The sequence below is a fragment of the Pan paniscus genome, chromosome 12 (assembly GCF_029289425.2).
Source record: "Pan paniscus chromosome 12, NHGRI_mPanPan1-v2.0_pri, whole genome shotgun sequence".
NCBI lineage: Eukaryota > Metazoa > Chordata > Mammalia > Primates > Hominidae > Pan > Pan paniscus.
The window spans coordinates 15615180-15633461 of NC_073261.2; the positions used below are offsets into that span (position 1 = coordinate 15615180).

The following is an 18282-nucleotide window of genomic DNA, read 5'->3' on the forward strand; positions in this document are numbered from 1 at the left end:
TTGCTTTTGTTGCCCAGGCTGGAGTGCAATGGTGTGATCTCGGCTCACTGCAACCTCCGCCTTCCGGGTTCAAGCAATTCTCCTGCCTCAGCCTCCTCAGTAGCTGGGATTACAGGCGCATGCCACCACACTCGGGTGATTTTTGTTATTTTTTGTAGAGACAGGGTTTCACCATGTTAGCCAGGCTGGTCTCAAAATACTGACATCAGGTGATCCACCCACCTTGGCCTCTCAAAGTGCTGGGATTACAGGCATGAGCCACCACACCAAGCCCTGGATGGGTTGGATTTTAAGGTTAACCTATGAAACCTCCATTTGTTATGTCTCCTCTTTGAGTAATCTTAAAGAGTGTTCCTCCTGAAGATGATCTGACATAGGGTTGATGTTCAAGAAGTGACAAATCATTACGAAGCAATCAAGGAGACAGAGTCCTTGGCAAGGAGCTGACAGCAAGGCCAAGGGTAAGCTGGAGAGGGAGAGCTGTTTAGCTTTAGAATGCACCACACAACCTCTTTCTCCATGCCAAGCCCTTTGCTCAGAAACTTAAAATCCCCTGAGGTGTGGTCATAAAATCCACAGAGTGGGACACAAACAATGAAGTGAGGAGAAATTATTTGGCAAGGTTGCACAACCTGTTGTGTCTGAATTACGTGTTCCATGCACATCTCTCAGTTTATTCCATGAGCAAGACCATACATTTATATTCATTTCTTTGAATCCACAAGTCATTTTCATAGAAAATATTTTTTTTTTTTTTTGACACAGGAGTCTCACTCTGTTACCCAGGCTGGAGTGCAATGGTGCAATCTCAGCTCACTGCAACCTCCCCTCCCTGGTTCAAGTGATTCTCCTTCCTCAGCCTCCTGAGTAGATGGGATTACAGGTGCCTGCCACCATGCCTGGCTAATTTTGTATTTTTACTAGAGACGGGGTTTCACCATGTTGGCCAGGCTGGTCTCGAACTCCTGACCTCAGGTGATCCGTCCACCCTGGCCTCCCAAAGTGCTGGGATTACAAGCGTGAGCCACTGTGCCCAGCCAGAAAAGAATATTTTTTAAAAAAGAAAATCCATAATCGTAGTAACATTTTCTAGATGGAAAAAACAAGAAAGAAAAATAGAAAATTAGGTACAGAAGGTAAGTTCCATTCAGCTGTGCTCAATTTTGGTAACATATTAAACATGGTCAAACGCTTCCTCATATTCCATGTCCCCCTTCCCACCACATACCATGGCAGTTTTTTTCAGATGAATAAAAACAAAAGCTGTGGACATGAATGCATTACCGAATGTCAAACTTGCGATGACCTGGCTCAAGCAGCAGAGGGTGCTCAAGATATTTCTGGATCACGTGCACTTGGCCCTGGTTGTCTATGAAATCGAGAAGCTCTGAAGCCTCTGAGGAGATGAGAATGCCTTCACCTAACAGGGAAAAAGCAAAAGACAAACCAATCCAATTCAAACCAAGAGCTCTCTATAAAGCCAGAAAGGAAATACGAACAGCAAAAACCCCACAAGAGGCTTTCAATGTCCTGCTCACCTTTTTCCCTCCCTTCCTTACTCCAGTCCCCCACATGCTCCCTTCTCCCCTCAAGAGCACCCAGGATTATCCTACCAACTCTTTCTCCATACGGGTTGTCAACGCTATCTTGGCTGGCTACAACCATGAAACCTCAGTTTTACAGAAATTCGAAGTGCCTAAGCACTCAAAATAAATACCATTCTATTACTGGTCACTGGCTACCACAATAAAGACTATAACAACAATAAATCCCCTTCCTTCACTATATCTTATAGAACTACCAGGAAGATAAAGGCATAAAGATGAATGTTCAAGTACGTCCCTTGCAGCATTGCAATAGAAAAAACTGGATACATTGGAATTGTCCATTAACATTAAATAATTGATATATCCTTTTTAATAGCTTGAAGTATAATTCATATACCAAAAAATTTATCCTTTTAAAGTGCAGAGTTCAATGGCTTTGAGTATACTCAAGAGTTTTAAACCATTACTACAGTTTTTGTTGTTGTTATTTGTTTGTTTGTTTGTTTTTGAGATGGAGTCTCACTCTGTCGCCCAGGCTGGAGTGCAGTGGCGCAATCTCAGCTCACTGTAACCTTCGCCTCCTGGGTTCAAGCAATTCTCTCACCTCAGCCTCCCAAGTAGCTGGGATTACAGGTGTGCACCACCATGCCTGGCTAATTTTTGTATTTTTAGTACATATGGGGTTTCACCATGTTGGCCAGGATGGTCTTGGTCTTCTGACCTCGTGATCTGCCTGCCTTGGCCTCCCAAAGTGCTGGGATTACAGGTGTGAGCCACCATGCCCGGCCTACTACAGTTTAAATTTTAGAACGGTTTCACCACTCCCCCCAAAAAAACTCTGTACCTATTAGCAGTCACTCACTACTCCCTCCTCACCCCAGCTTCTGACAACCACTAATCTACTTTCTGTATCTACGGATGTCTCATCTGGACATTTCATATAAATGGAATCACACAGTATGTGGCCTTTTGTGTCTAATTTCACTTAGCACAAAGTTTTCAAGGCTCATCCCCATTGTAGTGTGTATTAGCATCATGTTCACTCCTTTCTATGGCTGAAGAGTCATTTTTGTTCATTTAGTCATCAATTGATGGACGTTTGCATTGGTTCCATTCTTGTCTGCCTCTTATGAATAATGCTGCTATAAGATTTGCATACAAGTTTTTGTGAACATATATTTTCAACTCTCAGGAATACTACGTATGCAGGTGTGTGCCACCACATTGGCTAATTTTTGTATTTTTTTTGTAGAGCTGGGGTCTTACTGTTTGCTCTTTTTCTAATTGAATTGTGTGTCTGTTGTTGTTTACTGTTAAGTTTTGAAAGTTGTTTACATATTCTAGATCTGAGTCCCTTGTCATATGTATGACTTAAAAATCCTTTCACCCAGTTTGTAACTCATTTTTATACTCTAATGAGGTGTTTCATAGAGCAGAAGTTTTATTTTGATGAGGTTCAATTTATCAATTTTTACTTTTATGGATTACACTTTTGGAGTCAAGCTCAAGAACTCTTTGCCAAGCCCTATCTCCTCTTTTCTGAAAAATTATTAGGTCCACGATCCATTTTGAGTTAGTTTTTGTATGAGGTGTGAAGCTTATGTTGATGTTCATTTTCCTGCCTGTTGATATCCACCTTATCTAGTACAATTTGTTGAAAAGTTTATCCTTCCTCTATTGAATGGCTTTTGCACCTTTTTCAAATATCAGATGGGCATATATGTTTTGGTCTATTTCTGAGTTCTCTATTCTCTTCCACTGATTTATGTTTCTTCTGTTTTTGAGACAGAGTCTTGCTCTGTCACACAGTGGTGTGATCTCGGCTCACAGCAACCTCTGCCCCCTGGTTCAAGCAATTCTCATGCCTCAGCCTCCCGAGTAGCTCAAAGTACAGGCATGCGCCACCACACCTGGCTAATTTTTTTGTATTCTTAGTAGAGATGGGGTTTCACCATGTTGGCCAGGCTTGTCTCGAACTCCTGACCTCAGGTGATTCACCCGCCTTGGCCTCTGCTGGGATTTCAGCCGAGAGCCACCGTGCCTGGCCCCACTGATTTATGTTTCTATTTTTTCATGAATACTACAGTGTATTAAGTACTATAGCTCTAAAATACATCTTAATATCAGGTAGCATGTTCACTACCTGACTGCCTATGAGGAAGGTACAAGGATGAATAAGACAGAATGTCTGTGTTTGTGTGAAGCCTACAGAATAATAGGAGAGACGGACAGAGAAGTAGTATAGTGCCAGGAAAAGGTTAATGCCAGGAGGTAATGAGGCAGGGGAAAGGGAAAGAAAGCAATGGACACGGAGGCTATTTTAGATTAGAAAAGCCTTCCCTGAGGAGCCAGCATCTGAGGTGAGAGAAACAAAACAATCCATGTAAGCACATTCCAGGTACAGAGACAAGTTTGGAATATTCGAGAGATACTAGGCAGTCTTTGTGTCTACAGTGCAGAGAGCAAAGCTGAGGATAGAAGGAGATGAGATCAGAGATATGGGCAAATGTCAAATGGTGCAGGCTACCATTAGGAATACGGAGTTCATTCTAATTGCATTAGGAAGCCAGCTGGTAAGTCTTAAGTAGGAAGTAACATGATTAGATTTACGTTTTGAAAACATTATTGTCTGGAAGGAGAACTGGTTGAGAGCAGGCTCGGCAGTTACACACAGTAAAAAGAATGGGGGTTTTGATTTAGAGGGGAAGCAGGGGAAATGGCAAGAAATAGTCTATTCAGAATATATTTTGAAGGTAGAGCTAGCAAGAATTGCTAATGCATTAGGAGTAGATTGTAAAGAATACAGTAGTCAAGGATGAATCCTAGGTTTTAAGCTTCAGAGACTGAGTGAATAGTGGGATCATATACTAAGTGGAAAGCGTGAAGGAGGAGCAGCTGGCGTGGGCAAAGTTGGGAAGGAAATGAAAAGTTCTGTATCAGATGTGTTCAGTTTGAAATGCCTTTTAGAGATGGTGAGGGTGTCAATGGATCTAGAGCTTAAAGGAAAAGACCATACTGGAGATACACATTTAGAAGGCATCAGTACATAGATGGGTATTTATAACTATGTAACTAGACACGGTCTCAACCTTCGATGATTCAGATTAAAATAGGGTCATTCATCTAAATACATCACAATAGCAACTTACCAGGAATAGAGAAGGGGACAGCAGTGCCAACTCACCTTTGGCACCGGCTGATGACTTTGCAATCCAAACGTTGCCCTCTCCATCCTCTTTCTTTCTGTTATAAGAAGCGAGAAAGAATTCTCTTTCATCTGTCCTTGAGTTACTGATTGGTGGCTGAATTCCATTCTGTGCTGGAGCAACTGGAGTCTTGAGATTGGTTGGATAAATCACATAAGATTCAGGGAACCATGTGCAGGACTCAGCCAGTTCAGGGCTTGTCTTGATTAGCCTGGCAGATGACAGAAGAGGATCAGCCTCCCTTCTTAGTGCACTTTGTCACTCCCTTCAGAAAGGCCACTCCTTTCCCCCAGAGACTTTCCGGGAGGCAAAGCATGACTCAGTCTTCTAACATCTCTGTTTGCTCTTAGTCTCCCTGGACAAAGCTCAAATGCGTTATTGGGGAGCGCACAGCTGTTAGATGCAACTTTAAAGGCATACCCCAATTAATTCAAAAGGCTTAATGTCCAACACTTATGCTCCTTTTAAAATGCATCTCTAATGAAACTTAACTGGACATAATCCTGAGCCGATATCTTTTCAACAAATATGTTGCTGAACCAGACCCATACTAAAAAAATGAAATGGGGAAGAGAGGAAAATTTAAGTAGCAAAAGACTATCCTGGCCCAACTCTCTATGGGAGAAAAGGCTACGTAGGAATCTGAATTATCTAAAGACTTTTTAAAGCTCTTGCTTTTAGCTCAGGCTGGCTTTGGTGACAGAATAAAAAAGGTATTTTTCTAACGGAACATAGGACACCAGTGGTCACAGTGAAATATACCTCCTGCTCCCCAAATACCATAACACCACAGAAGATAAAGTCAGGCAAGGCACTTAGCACACAGGGGCTTCCCTCTGCATCTACTCTGCAATCAGACCCCTGGAGCTAGAGGCACCGGCATCACATTTCACAAATTAGGAACTGGGTCATGGAGAAGTAAACTGCCTGAGATCATAAAGGTAGTGAGGACCAGCCAACATGCAGGCCCAAACTCCCAAGTCTTTTTCTTTTTTTTTAACAGCTCAAGCTACTACAAAACCCCCAAGTCTTAACTGGAAACCTGCTCTTACTCCCCAGGAATCAGAGACAGGGAGGAACCTGCCCACAGACATGCACTGGCCTTCCCTGAGCTGTGCTCCCTCTTCTATTTAGAACAGAACTGTTAATGCCAAGTCCGTGTTAAGATTCACCTACAAAACCCAGTCTGTGAACAAATGGTGGAAATAATGACATTGTAGATAGATATTAAAAACAAATTTATTTTAAAGCGTAAGGGAAAGAACTGAAAAGCTACTTGAACTTGAAGGAACAAAATAAATAAATTTTTAACTCACTGAAAGTTCAACTCCGTATCTGCATTGTCCTATCCAGTGGCCACTAGCCAACCACAAGTGGCTACTGAGCATTTGAAATGTAGTCAGTGTGACTCAGGAACTGAATTTAAAGTTTAATTTTTTATTTTATTTTTATTTTTTTTATTTGAGACGGGGTCTCACTCTGTCTCCCAGGCTGGAGTGCAGTGGTGCGATCCTGGCTCACTGCAACCTCCACCTCCCGGGTTGAAAACATTCTCCCACCTCAGACTCCCGAGTAGCTGGGATTACAGACGCCCGTGACCACACCCAGCAAATTTTTTTTTTTGGAGATGGAGTCTCTCTCTGTCGCCCAGGCTGGAGTGCAGTGGCGCGACCTCGGCTCACTGCAAGCTCCGCCTCCCGGGTTCACGCCATTCTCCTGCCTCAGCCTCCCGAGTAGCTGGGACTACAGGCGCCCGCCACCACGCCCGGCTAATTTTTTTGTACTTTTAGTAGAGACGGGGTTTCACCATGTTAGCCAGGATGGTCTCGATCTCCTGACCTTGTGATCTGCCTGCCTCGGCCTCCCAAAGTGCTGGGATTACAGGCGCCTACCACCATGCCCGGCTAATTTTTTTGTACTTTTAGTAGAGACGGGGTTTCACCGTGTTAGCCAGGAAGGTCTCGATCTCCTGACCTCGTGATCCACCCGCCTCGGCCTCCCAAAGTGCTGGGATTACAGGCTTGAGCCACCGCGCCCGGCCCACACCCAGCTAATTTTTGTATTGTTAACAGAGACAAGGTTTCACCATGTTGGCCAAGCTGGTCTCAAACTCCTGACCTCAGGTAAACCACCCACCTCAGCCTCCCAAAGTGCTGGATTACAGGCATGAGCCACTGGGCCAGGCCTAAAATTTAATTTGCCTTTAATTTAAAAATGGATGCATTATAAAATATTTTTCCATTAAGCACAACTTTATTGATATGGTGAGATAATACTTCACTTTCTTGTTGTATCGCAGCATGCACGTCAGGGCCATGTGTCATTTCTAGTATCACACACAAACACATCGCTATTCTATTCAGGGACAATAGATTGATTCAGATCAAGTTATTTCTGGGCAGTGATGAAACATTATGATATGTTTACTATGCAGAGAGCATGAATTACAGTGCTAGCTACATATACCACAATTGGGACTAAGGTGAAATAGAATTTCTTCCTAGTTAAAAAAATATTTGGACAAAAATTTAAATTTAAAACGAAGGCATACTACTGACGTGGAATTGAGTAGGGACACAGAAGCTAGAACTATGACAAGGACAGTAAGAGATTTTAAAAAAAAGAACTGAAAGGAGGTATGCCACAGATTCACAAGAAATGGTGACTGCAATAGGCTATGGTAAAAGTAAAATGAAAAAACGGTTGTGTAAAGGAGACATTTTTAGCAGATACATAATAAACTTGATAAATATTTTCCTCTCAATGCTCAAAAAAATTAATGAAACTAGTGGCTAAAATCACAATATCCAACACATTTTTTAAGCAAATGTTTTACAGAGTCTGGGTTTATAATTTTGGGCAACTATAAAATGGCTTGGATTCTTACACAAAAAGAAAACCATTTTAGATGCAAATGTAGTTTTAAAAAACTATTTTAAGGAAAAGACTTAAAAATATAATTTACAAAAAATGAACAATCTTCAGCTGAGTCACAATTGCCCACAGACTACAAAACCTTTCTAAAAATATCAAAGATTGACTCAAAATTTGAAAAATATTAAGTATTTTTCTTTAGCTTTAGGTGAACTGTGTGACATAAAAGATGCTGTCCAATTAATACTTTGGGTGTTTTGCCTCAAAGGATTTCCAAATGTATGATAAAATGCTGTCAAATTGCAGCTTAAAAAACATCAAACTCAGCCGGGAGTGGTGGCTCACGCCTATAATCTCAGCACTTTGGGAGGCTGAGGCAGGCGGATCACAAGGTCAGGAGATCAAGACCATCCTGGCTAACGCGGTGAAACCCTATCTCTACTAAAAATACAAAAAATTAGCCGGGTGTGGTGGCAGTTGCCTGTAGTCCCAGCTACTCGGGATGCTGAGGCAGGAGAATTGCTTGAACCCGGGAGGCGGAGGTTGCAGTGAGCCGAGATCGTGCCACTGTACTCTAACCTGGGTGACAGAGTGAGACTCCATCTAACACACACACACACGCAAACTCATAGTATAGATATTTTAAAATCTCTTACATCTGTCACAGAATTTTACCTACATGCAAAAAATTTCTTTCTATCATGACAGATAGGACTTCAGTTAGGTTGTATTAAAATATGGATTTATGGCTGGGCACAGTGGCTCACTCCTGTAATGCCAGCAGTTTGGGAGGCCGAGGCAGGTGATCACCTGAGGTCAGGAGTTCAAGACCAGCCTGGTCAACATGGTGAAATCCCGTCTCTACTAAAAATACAAAAAACTAGCCAGACATGGTGGTGGGTGCCTGTAATCCCAGCTACTTGGGAGGCTGAGGCAGGAGAATCGCTTGAACTGGGAGGCGGAGGTTGTAGTGAGCTGAGATGGTGCCACTGCACTCCAGCCTGGGTGACAGAGTAAAACTCCATCTCAAAAAAAAAAAAAAAAAGATTTACTAAGATTTTAGTAGACTAATGTTTCCTTTACTACTTCATTTTATTGTATGATACATATTGGAAACATTTGCTTCATTGCATTATGTGTTACATGTTGAAAACATTTGTGTTAGGTCTGCTTTTTGTTTGTTTGTTTGTTTATCCGAGACAGGGTTTGGTTCTGTTGCCCAGGCTGGAGTGCAGCGGCACAATCTCGGCTCACTGCAAACTCTGCCTCCCCCGCTCAAGCAATTCTTGTGCCTCAGCCTCCCAAGTAGCTGGGACTACAGGCGCACACCACCATGCCCAGCTAATTTTTTTTTGTATTTGGAAGAGGCAGGGTTTCACCATGTTGGCCAGGCTGGTCTCGAACTCCTGACCTCAAATGATCCACCTGCCTTGGCCTCTGAAAGTGTTGGGATTACAGGTGTGAGTCACCACGTCCGGCCTTGTGCTAGGTTTTCTGAAGCAGACTCTAAGTGTCACGGATACAGTTGTTACAATGGTTCTGTATATACTCAGTGAGTCTCCAGTTCATGGAAACAGAAGACAATGAATTTAATGATACTGTGTTCTCTGCCAGTATTCACTGATGGAGAAGGGGAAGGGTCTTTTTAAATAAAGATTTACTTTTCAACTCCAATTCAGATTTTCTTGAAAATAAAAGGAATGTTTGTCAAATCATCATTTTCACTCAGTAATTCATTATTTCAGTAATCAAAATAAAAAATGACTGCCATTTGCATTTTCTCATCTATCTTCATACTGCATATAAACAAGATAAATTTAAAGCTCCGAGGAAGGGAAGAGAAGATCTTATTTATGATCCACCCAGACAGGTGTGAGAATTTATGTTCCAACTTCATAAGTTGATAATAATGATTTCACATATTTTTACAACATGATTCAGTATGCAAAAAATGTTAATTGTAATAGCATTATGAAAATTGGCTGCAAAAACTAAAAGAAATCTGAGGAACACTTTGTTGACATTGATAAATTTAGAGTTACTTTTCAATATATTCAATACATCTTTGAATTTGATATTTACAGTATCGAACTAACACAAGAGTTGGTGAATTTACTTAACTTGGACATTATTTTGAAAATAAGCTTTTGCTTCACAGTCAAATCAATTCTTCTAGAAAAGATGAACTAGTTTTGAAAATGTGTGTGCAATATTAAAGGAAATAGATCTTCTGGCTTTCAAAGTTGTTGAAAAACTTTTATGTACAACTTGAGTACATAAATCTACTTCTTCAACCATACATTTTTTATGTAATCTAAATTCAGATCAAAGCTTTCCAATGAAAATTTACTGTTTGAATTAAGATGTGCTACATATGTAAAATTCACATTAGATTTTGAAGACTCTGAATAAAAGAACGTAAAATATAATAGCTTTTTATATTAATTACATGTCAAAATAACATTTTGGATTTATTTAGTTAAATATAATAAATTATTTGTGTTTTTAAATTTTATTTATTTATTTTTTGAGATGGCGTCTCACTCTGTCACCCAGGCTGGAGTGCAATGGCATGATCTCAGCTCACTGCAATCTCCACCTCCTGGGCCCAAGCAATTCTCCTGCCTCAGCCTCCCAAGTAGCTGGGACTACAGGCGCCTGCCACCATGCCCAGCTAATTTTTATATTTTTAATAGAGACGGGGTTTCACCATGTTGGCCAGGATGGTCTCAATCTCTTGACATCGTGATCCGCCCGCCTCGGCCTCCCAAAGTGCTGGGATTACAGGCGTGAGCCACCACGCCCGGCAATAAATTATTAATTTAATTGCAGCTGTTACTTTTCTTTTTTTTTTTTTTAAGAAGGAGTCTCACTCTGTCTCCCAAGCTGGAGTGCAGTGGCATGATCTCGGCTCACTGCAACCTCCACCTCTCAGGTTCAAGCGATTCTCCTGCCTCAGCCTCCCGAGCAGCTGGGATTACAGGTACCCACCACCATACCCAGCTAATTTTTGTATTTTTAGTAGACATGGGGTTTTACCATGTTGGCCAGATTGGTCTCGAACTCCTGACCCTAAGTGATCTGTCCGCCTCAGACTCCCAAAGTGCTGAGATTACAGGCGTGAGCCACCACGCCCGGCTTGCAGCTGTTTCTCTGCACTTATTTTAATGTGGCTACTAGGCGGTTGATAATTACATGTGTGGGTAGCATCCTGTTTCTGTTGGACAGTGCTGGTCTGTAAGATGACCTTGGTCTGGAAGCCCTCATTTCCTGCACAGAACCAAGACCAGGCTCTGCAGGAAGTCCTTTGCTTTTGTCCCATTTCCTCATGGGCCCATTTGGGAAGTAATCAGAAATGGAGATTTATTTACATCTATAAAACAGCAATGCTCAGGAGAGGAAAAGATAGCCTCTGATCTGTACCAGGAGAAGAAAAGCCCCTCAGGGTTCTAAGACTATGGCCTTGAGGCCTCAGTGAAATTTCCTTAACTCCCTGAAGTGACAGGGGGAAGGACTGGGCTGCACAGGGTCCTGCACTGAACCCCACCAAGGCTCTGGGAAGCCTCCCAAGGGTGCACAGTCACAATGGCCAGGGGTCCCATTTGTGCAGATTAAAACTGTCCTGGTTTAACAGGAGCTACTATGGCCATGGGCAACCTGGCTGTCCTCTCTGAACTGCCACTTTGTCCTATAAAATCAAGGAGACTTTATTTCTAACTCTCTGGAGCCCTTTCAAGCCATACAAAATCGTGGGAGAGAGACAAATGGATAAAGGGAAGCATCATATCCCAGAATTACTGCAAGCCCCTCACAGGACAACTGAGACAAAGATGGAAGCTGATGAGGATGATGCAACCTCCAGCCTGCATAGGTCATGTCACCATTACAAGGTGCTATCACAGATCACACTGCATGCCTCCGAGGGGCAAGGGGCAGGTACTGTCACCACCATCCATCCCCATTTTACAGATGAGACACGGGGATTCTGAGTGGTGCTCTCCAAGGTCACAGATATTTATCACACTTGGTCACGACTCCAGCCCTGTACTCACTCTGCTTCACTATAACTGCAAAATATACAAACATGGAAACCATTATTTTTTTACTGAGTCCTCTGCTTCCTACTTTATCTTTAGGGGAAAAATCGTAGCAGAAAAGGTTTAATAAATATTTAATAAGAATTTCTAAGTGAATAATTTGAATAAACAAGCATGTCCCACTTCTATTCCTGATTCCATGTAACAGTCATTTGCATTCTAAATATACAAACATGTCACAAAATGACTTCAGGAAGCCTCACTCTCCTTCAGGAGTGGGATGAATCATGATAAACCCATCATAGAGAGGAGTGGGTACATAAGTTACCAGGGCCAATGAGTGAGCAAAAAGCAGAAATGTTCCTGTGAGCACCCAAGCTAGTAAATATCTAGAGCCCAGAAAGAAATGTTAGTGGGAAAAGAGCATTTTGCATTGAGTCATATCTTCCAGTACCTGGCTACACACACATGTTCACCAGTCCTCATGGAAAGAATACTGGAGGCCCACGACAGCCCTGATTTTAGTGGCCCGACCCAGTGTTTCCTACTGAAATAACAGTAATAGCAAAGACAACTATACTAATAGCAATAATAAGGAATGCTTTCACTTATACAGTATGAACAACAAGACGGGCACAATTCAAAGCCCGTAGCTAAATTAGCTCAATTAATCCTCATAACAACCTTAGGTAGTTATTATTATTTCCCCATTTTACAGCCAAGAAAATTAAGATAGTGTCAAATTCTCATCATGTACCAGGCCACTGTGCTATATAAACTTTACATGCATCACCTTATTTAATTCTCATAATAGCCTTACGAGGGAGGCACTGAGGCTTAGAGGGATGAGGAGATCTGCCCAAGCTAGTGAGAGAAAGAGCTGGGGTGAAAACTTACACTTTTGACCCTAGATCTTAATCGTTGTCTAACACCGTCTCCTTCCACTTTGTGATACCTAGCCATAATCCAACTGCTCAGAGATGGGCAGTGCAGTGAATGCTCTTATACCCTGCCCAGATATCCTTTCTGAGGGACCCCTTACAGCCACGAGAGATGGATGCTACGGGCTATATATGCCCTTCTCTGGGGACCAGCCCCTGCCCAGAAATGCCTGCGAAGCTAAGCCCTCCATCTCTTCCCACAGCCAATGGCTGACTGATACTGGAGCATAGAGGCCTGGTCCTTGCTCAAAATGTGACAACTCTGAGGTGCCATTCACTCTGGTGCTCCTTGGAGTCAGGAGAGGCAAGACTTCCGCTGAAACCACCTCTTTACTTGGTTCTCCCCCTGCCCTGCCCTGTCCTTGCTTCCCGATGGCTGTCTCTTAAGAACCCTACCCCAGGAAATCACTTACACAGGAGACCCTGAGTCAGGCTCTGCTTCTAGGAGCCTCACCTCAGAGGCAGACAGGCTTTATCAAGCACCATGTTTTGGACGGCAACCAAAGCGGCTTAGAGGAAGCTTCTGAACTGATATTTGTTGGCTTTTAAAATAAAAGTATGTTTGTCCTTTAAACAACCCCACATTTTTGCCTAAGTGCTTCATTTAGGTAAAAAATGGAAAACAGCGGTCTTAACACTTACTTCACTAAAGAAGCTTTGCGACACAGTTTGTCAGCACCCCTGTAGTAATTCACCAACTGTACCAGCCCGGGCTCGTGACCTAGGAAGGAAAGAGGAGGCTCAGAAGGGACACAGGACAGGTGGGGAATGACAATGTCAGCCCCAGCAAGCAGGAGAGAGGACAGCTGTGTCATGCCCAGCTTTTCTCTCTCTCATCTCAGGATTGGCTGTTAGAAAATGGAAAATGGAACAATTTTGTTTCTCTGTCCCCAGGGACCCTCTTTCTCTCAGTACTGCTGGCAACCTTCATTCTCCCCACAATGGATATTATATCAACATCGTAGGTTTGCCAAAACTGCTGCTACCTTTGCCTGTTTTTTCTTGTTAGGGTAGAGGGTATTGAGGGTATTTTTTCATTTCACCTCTCCCTGACTGCACACTGCATTCCGCTCCTGGCTTAACACATATAGACTTGTCACTCTGTACAATAAGGCTACTTTAACAGTCACGCTTTCCACATCCGTAACCTGGCTTTCCATACCAAGGAAGGAAGGAGAACTAGAATGATGCTGGTCTCAAGCAAGTCTATCTCTGCAAGCTTCTAGGTGAAGGAAGGTAGTGGAGAGGCCATGTCTACAAAATCAGAAGCCCTGAGAGCTTTCTTCTGTGCCGCATTCCATGGGGAAACTCATTTTCAACAGCTCTTATTATATGTGGCCTTTTTTTATAGAATTAGAGCAGAAAGGACACAAAGAAAAACAATTTTTATTAAAAATAAAAAGTGTTTTCAGCCAGACACAGTGGCTCATGCCTGTTATCCCAGCACTCTGGGAGGCTGAGGTGGGTAAGTCACCTGAGATCAGGAGTTCAAGACCAGCTTGGCCAACATGGCAAAACCCCATCTCTACTAAAAACACAAAAACTAGCTGGGCGTGGTGGCGCACACCGGTAATTCTAGCTACTTGGGAGGCTGAGGCATGAGAATCACTTGAACCTGGGAGGCAGAGGTTGCAGTGAGCCAAGATCCCACCACTGCACTCCAGCCTGGGCGACAGAGCAAGACTTCATCTCAAAAATAAAATAAAATAAAAAATGTTTTGTTTCAAATCTTAATAAAACACACTGTATTTCCAGTAACAAAATCAAAGTAAGACCAAAGGAATTTTCAGTTGAAAATGCCAGAAGAAAGAATAATTTCTCTGAGAATGGCATACAGTCAAATCAAAAGTTTCAGGCAGGCATTAGCTGGCTCTCACTGGTCTCCCTGAGCAGACAGACCTGATTCCCACCTGAACTGCCTACGTTCTTATCCACAGGGCACCTGCCTTCCTGAGCCTTTACCTAGCTCTATAAATTTTCTCCTTGGCTTTCATGTAGTACACTTTAAGCAAAAGGTATATATCCCTTAACAGTGATGGCATATAACCAATTTTGTTGTAGGATGCTGTTTTCTTTCCCATAAAAACCAAATGTTGGCCGGGCACGGTGGTTCATGCCTGTAATCCCAGCACTTTGGGAGGACGAAGTGGGCGGATCACCTGAGGTCAGGAGTTCGAGACCAGCCTGACCAACACGGCGAAACCTTGTCTCTACCAAAAATACAAAAAATTAGCTGGGCATGGTGATGCGCGCCTGTAATCCCAGCTACTTGGGAGGCTGAGGCAGGAGAATTGCTTGAACCCAGGAGGGAGAGGTTGCAGTGAGCCAAAATTGCACCACTGCACTCCAGCCTGGGCGACAGAGTGAGACTCTGTCGCAAAACAAACAAACAAACAAAAAACAAAACTACAAAAAAAAAACACACACACACACAAACAAAAAGCTCAAACGTTTACTGATCATCTCCTGAATTTGTGGTATCTGTTCAGGATTCAAATTCTGGAGGCTTCTGCTTCTCACTCCTAGGCTTAAGCACCAGGGTAATGCCAGTCACTCCTACCTCTGCCTGGGCGGAGCCATGTTTGTTGTTTTTAATGTTATGATTCCACCTAAGCTTTCACAGCTAGGCACTGCCAAGAATATAGAGGGAAGTCAGGAAGTCTGGAAGGGGAAGTGGACAATGCAAGGAACAAATAATTGTTCTCAACTATAAGCAATTCTTCCTCTCCTTTCAGATCATGAATTCTCTTTGCTAGGGTCTTCCTGACACCGGTTAACAAAAGGGAGTCTCCAGGCACAGTCTCCATATTCTAAGATTTCTGGGTGTTCAAATGGGTCCTTCCATGGAGTCACCATTCTACATCATAAACTTGTATACCAATGAAAAGTTGTCCCAGGTACTATTCAAAAGAAAAAAATCCAGCAACTTTACACTGCAGCTCTTCATTCCTCCAACGATTTGAGTTTTACACAGCCCCCTCCCAAAGGCTCTATGGAAGCTCATAAATGACCAGTCAATTCCAAATGGCCCGTATTCAGTTTTTACCCATTTGAATTCTGACCACACCTATTTCTAAAAACTGTTTTCTCTCCTGGACATAGAACATTGCTCTCTCTGGGTTGCCCTCCAAGGTAGAGGTGACTCTTCCTCCGCATCGATTCTCCCCTTGTCTTTGGAATACAATTGGCCCCCACCTCTGGTGAATTCTGGCAAGGAACATGGCTCCCCGGAGAGAAGATGCAATTCCCAGATGACTGTGCAGAGAGGGAGGCCATGAGACTATGCTCAGGTCAATAGGATGTGAGTTGAACCGATCTGGGCAACTTCTGGATGACATCACTTACAAAGGAGCCGCTAGTCCCCTCCTATCTCCTGCGCTTTCCTACCCGTGGACATGTGGGTATGGTGGTGCCCAGCCAGCTTCAACCATGTGGATGAAGGTAATTCCCTAGGGGAGAGCAGGGAAGACAGGGAGGGCAAACGCAGCCTCGTGTAAGATCTTAATCCAATGCAGAACTGCGAAAACACATTATTTGGTGAAACTAAGGAAAGGTTTATAATCAGACATCCCTCCATACTTCCCTGGGCTAGGGTCTCTTCTGCAGCTCCTGCTTTTGGAATCCAGGGGTCTTTTCCAAACCCTCTGATCGTTCCTCCGCGCCTTCGAGTGGCAGAAGCCTCAGGGGTTTCAACACCTACAGCTCCCCGTCCCGCGCCCACGCCAAGCAGGGAGAAACCCTCAGTGCAGACGAGCTGCAAGATGACTCCAGCCAACGCCAGCCGCCCGCTCTGCGGAGCCGCGCCCCGAGCCGCGCTCCGCGCGGCGGACCTGCCAAATCTGGGGGCTTCGGCCCGGGGGAGCAGCTATACTCGCGCCTCAGGTCCCAGCCCCGGCGGCCAACGTCTCCCGGGCTGCAGGGACCGGTCATTGTCAGGAGATAGCTGCAGCCCCGAGTGGCCGCACCGCGACTCCGACTCTAAATCCAAGTTAGGAGACAAGAAAGCATTAAAAACGACAGGTTTCGATCTTTCTGAATCCGTTTTTGATATGCCCGACAAGCGACAGAGGGGAAAATGTATGACCTTTAAAAACAAAAGCGCTGGTTCTAACGGGCCGCGGGAGGCGCGCAGGGCCGCTCCGAGGAGGGCAGACGGGAATTGGGGAAGGGCTCACCCAGTCTCCCGAAGGGCAGCCGATTCCTCTCTCCCAACATCAGGTTGAATCTGGGGTTGTCTCGCCGCAGCCTCTTCCAGTGGCCGGTGGCGAGAAGCAGCCGAGAGACCTCGGCGTAGACGCTGCTGTTCTCATCGCGTACCACGAAGGTGTACATGGCGAAGGGCCGCGCGCCCGGGCCGCCGGGCAGCCGCCGCAGGGACCAGCCGGCCGAGAAGGCGGCTCAGCGCGGACCCCGCCCGGGCGCCCGCCGCGGCCCGGCCCCCGCTGCCCGCGCCGGCTACCGCGCCTCTCGGGTGCCGGCGGCGCCGCGCCCGGGCGCCCGCCGGTGCCGGAGAGGAAAGCGCCGCTCGCACGCCCGCCCACCCCGGCGCGGCCCCGCCTCTGGCCCGTGATTCCGCGCGGCCCGGCCCCGCCGCGCTCTGGAGGAGCCCGTGGGCGGCGGCGCGCCCTTTCCTTACCCTCCCCGGGGGCGGCGGCGGCGCAGGGTTGGAGACCCGCGGCGGTGGGCGCGGCTTTACTGCAGCGGGCGGACTGTGCAGTGGAACCGGAGCCCGGGCCTGGGGTGGTTCTTTCCGAGCCCCGGGTCGCAGCCGGGGGGCGGTGCCGGCGGAAGATCCCAGTTTGCAGGGCTCGATCTGGGTTTTTCTTCTATTGCCAAAGGACCTTTTATGGATAAAACCCAAAAGTTCTAAGGCCCGGTCCTGTGGCCTAGTGAAGAAGCGCTTCCTCTTCCTCTTTGCTTAACGACTACGGAGACTCGGAGCGTCGGTTTTGTTTGTGTCGAGTGCTCCTTCCTTCGGCTGAGACCAGGGTGGCGCACGGCCAAGGGGATGACCTTAGACTCTGCTGGTGGAAGCAGGTCCCAAACCAACCCCCTGGAGCCCTGGGCTCCGCTCTTTTCCTGCCTTTTACTGGCATTCAGCCACTTGCTTTCCCTTCTCCGGACCTCGATTTCCCCTTATGAGCAGCGGAGAGTGGCTCTTAAAAGTCCCTTCGGTTCTGATAGCCCACTCTGAAGACTGTGCCGCTGCATTTGAGAGACAAAGAGAAGGCAATGATCATCAGAGTTCCCACAAACTTCCTACAGTCCCTCATAAATTACCCACATCAGCCCTGCGCCTTGCATCTTTTACTCTCCTTTAGATAAAGAACACCCTGGGGCCTCTCCCCTTCCTGTTCCCCGATGCTCACGGTATCTACCCGAGCACATTGTAAAAGCGCCCTTCTCCTTCCCATCGTTGCCCAAATTCCACAGGGCCGCCAGGCACTCACTCGCCTGTCTTGCGCACCGGCTCCACCTGTAGGCAATCGCTGGCTGTGGAGAGCCTGCTCAGAGCAGAAATGGGGCAGACTTAGAGGTGCTGGGTGCTTGCGCTCCTTCCCAGCTGCTCTCCCTCCACGAGGGATAGAGTTGGTCGAGAATGCCCTGGCTCTCTCGCCCTCCGCACGTGCCCTGCGGGGAGGCGTGTGTCCTAGGCGTATTGCGGTGGTCCTCTGTA

The 18282-nt window shown here is 45.3% G+C and overlaps 1 protein-coding gene across 1 annotated transcript in view; it reads right to left on the bottom strand.

The window, feature by feature from the left end:
- Positions 1 to 17054, bottom strand: part of TTL (tubulin tyrosine ligase) — a 40981-nt gene extending 23927 nt beyond the window's left edge. Inside the window, exons 1-4 of the mRNA XM_055107408.3 lie at positions 16781 to 17054; positions 13248 to 13326; positions 4732 to 4964; positions 1285 to 1420 (exon numbers count right to left, since the gene is read on the bottom strand). Of these exons, the coding sequence (XP_054963383.1) occupies positions 1285 to 1420; positions 4732 to 4964; positions 13248 to 13326; positions 16781 to 16937 (605 nt within the window). The 5' untranslated portion in view covers positions 16938 to 17054. The remainder of the gene's footprint in view (positions 1 to 1284; positions 1421 to 4731; positions 4965 to 13247; positions 13327 to 16780) is intronic.
- Between the last annotated feature and the right edge of the window lie 1228 nt (positions 17055 to 18282).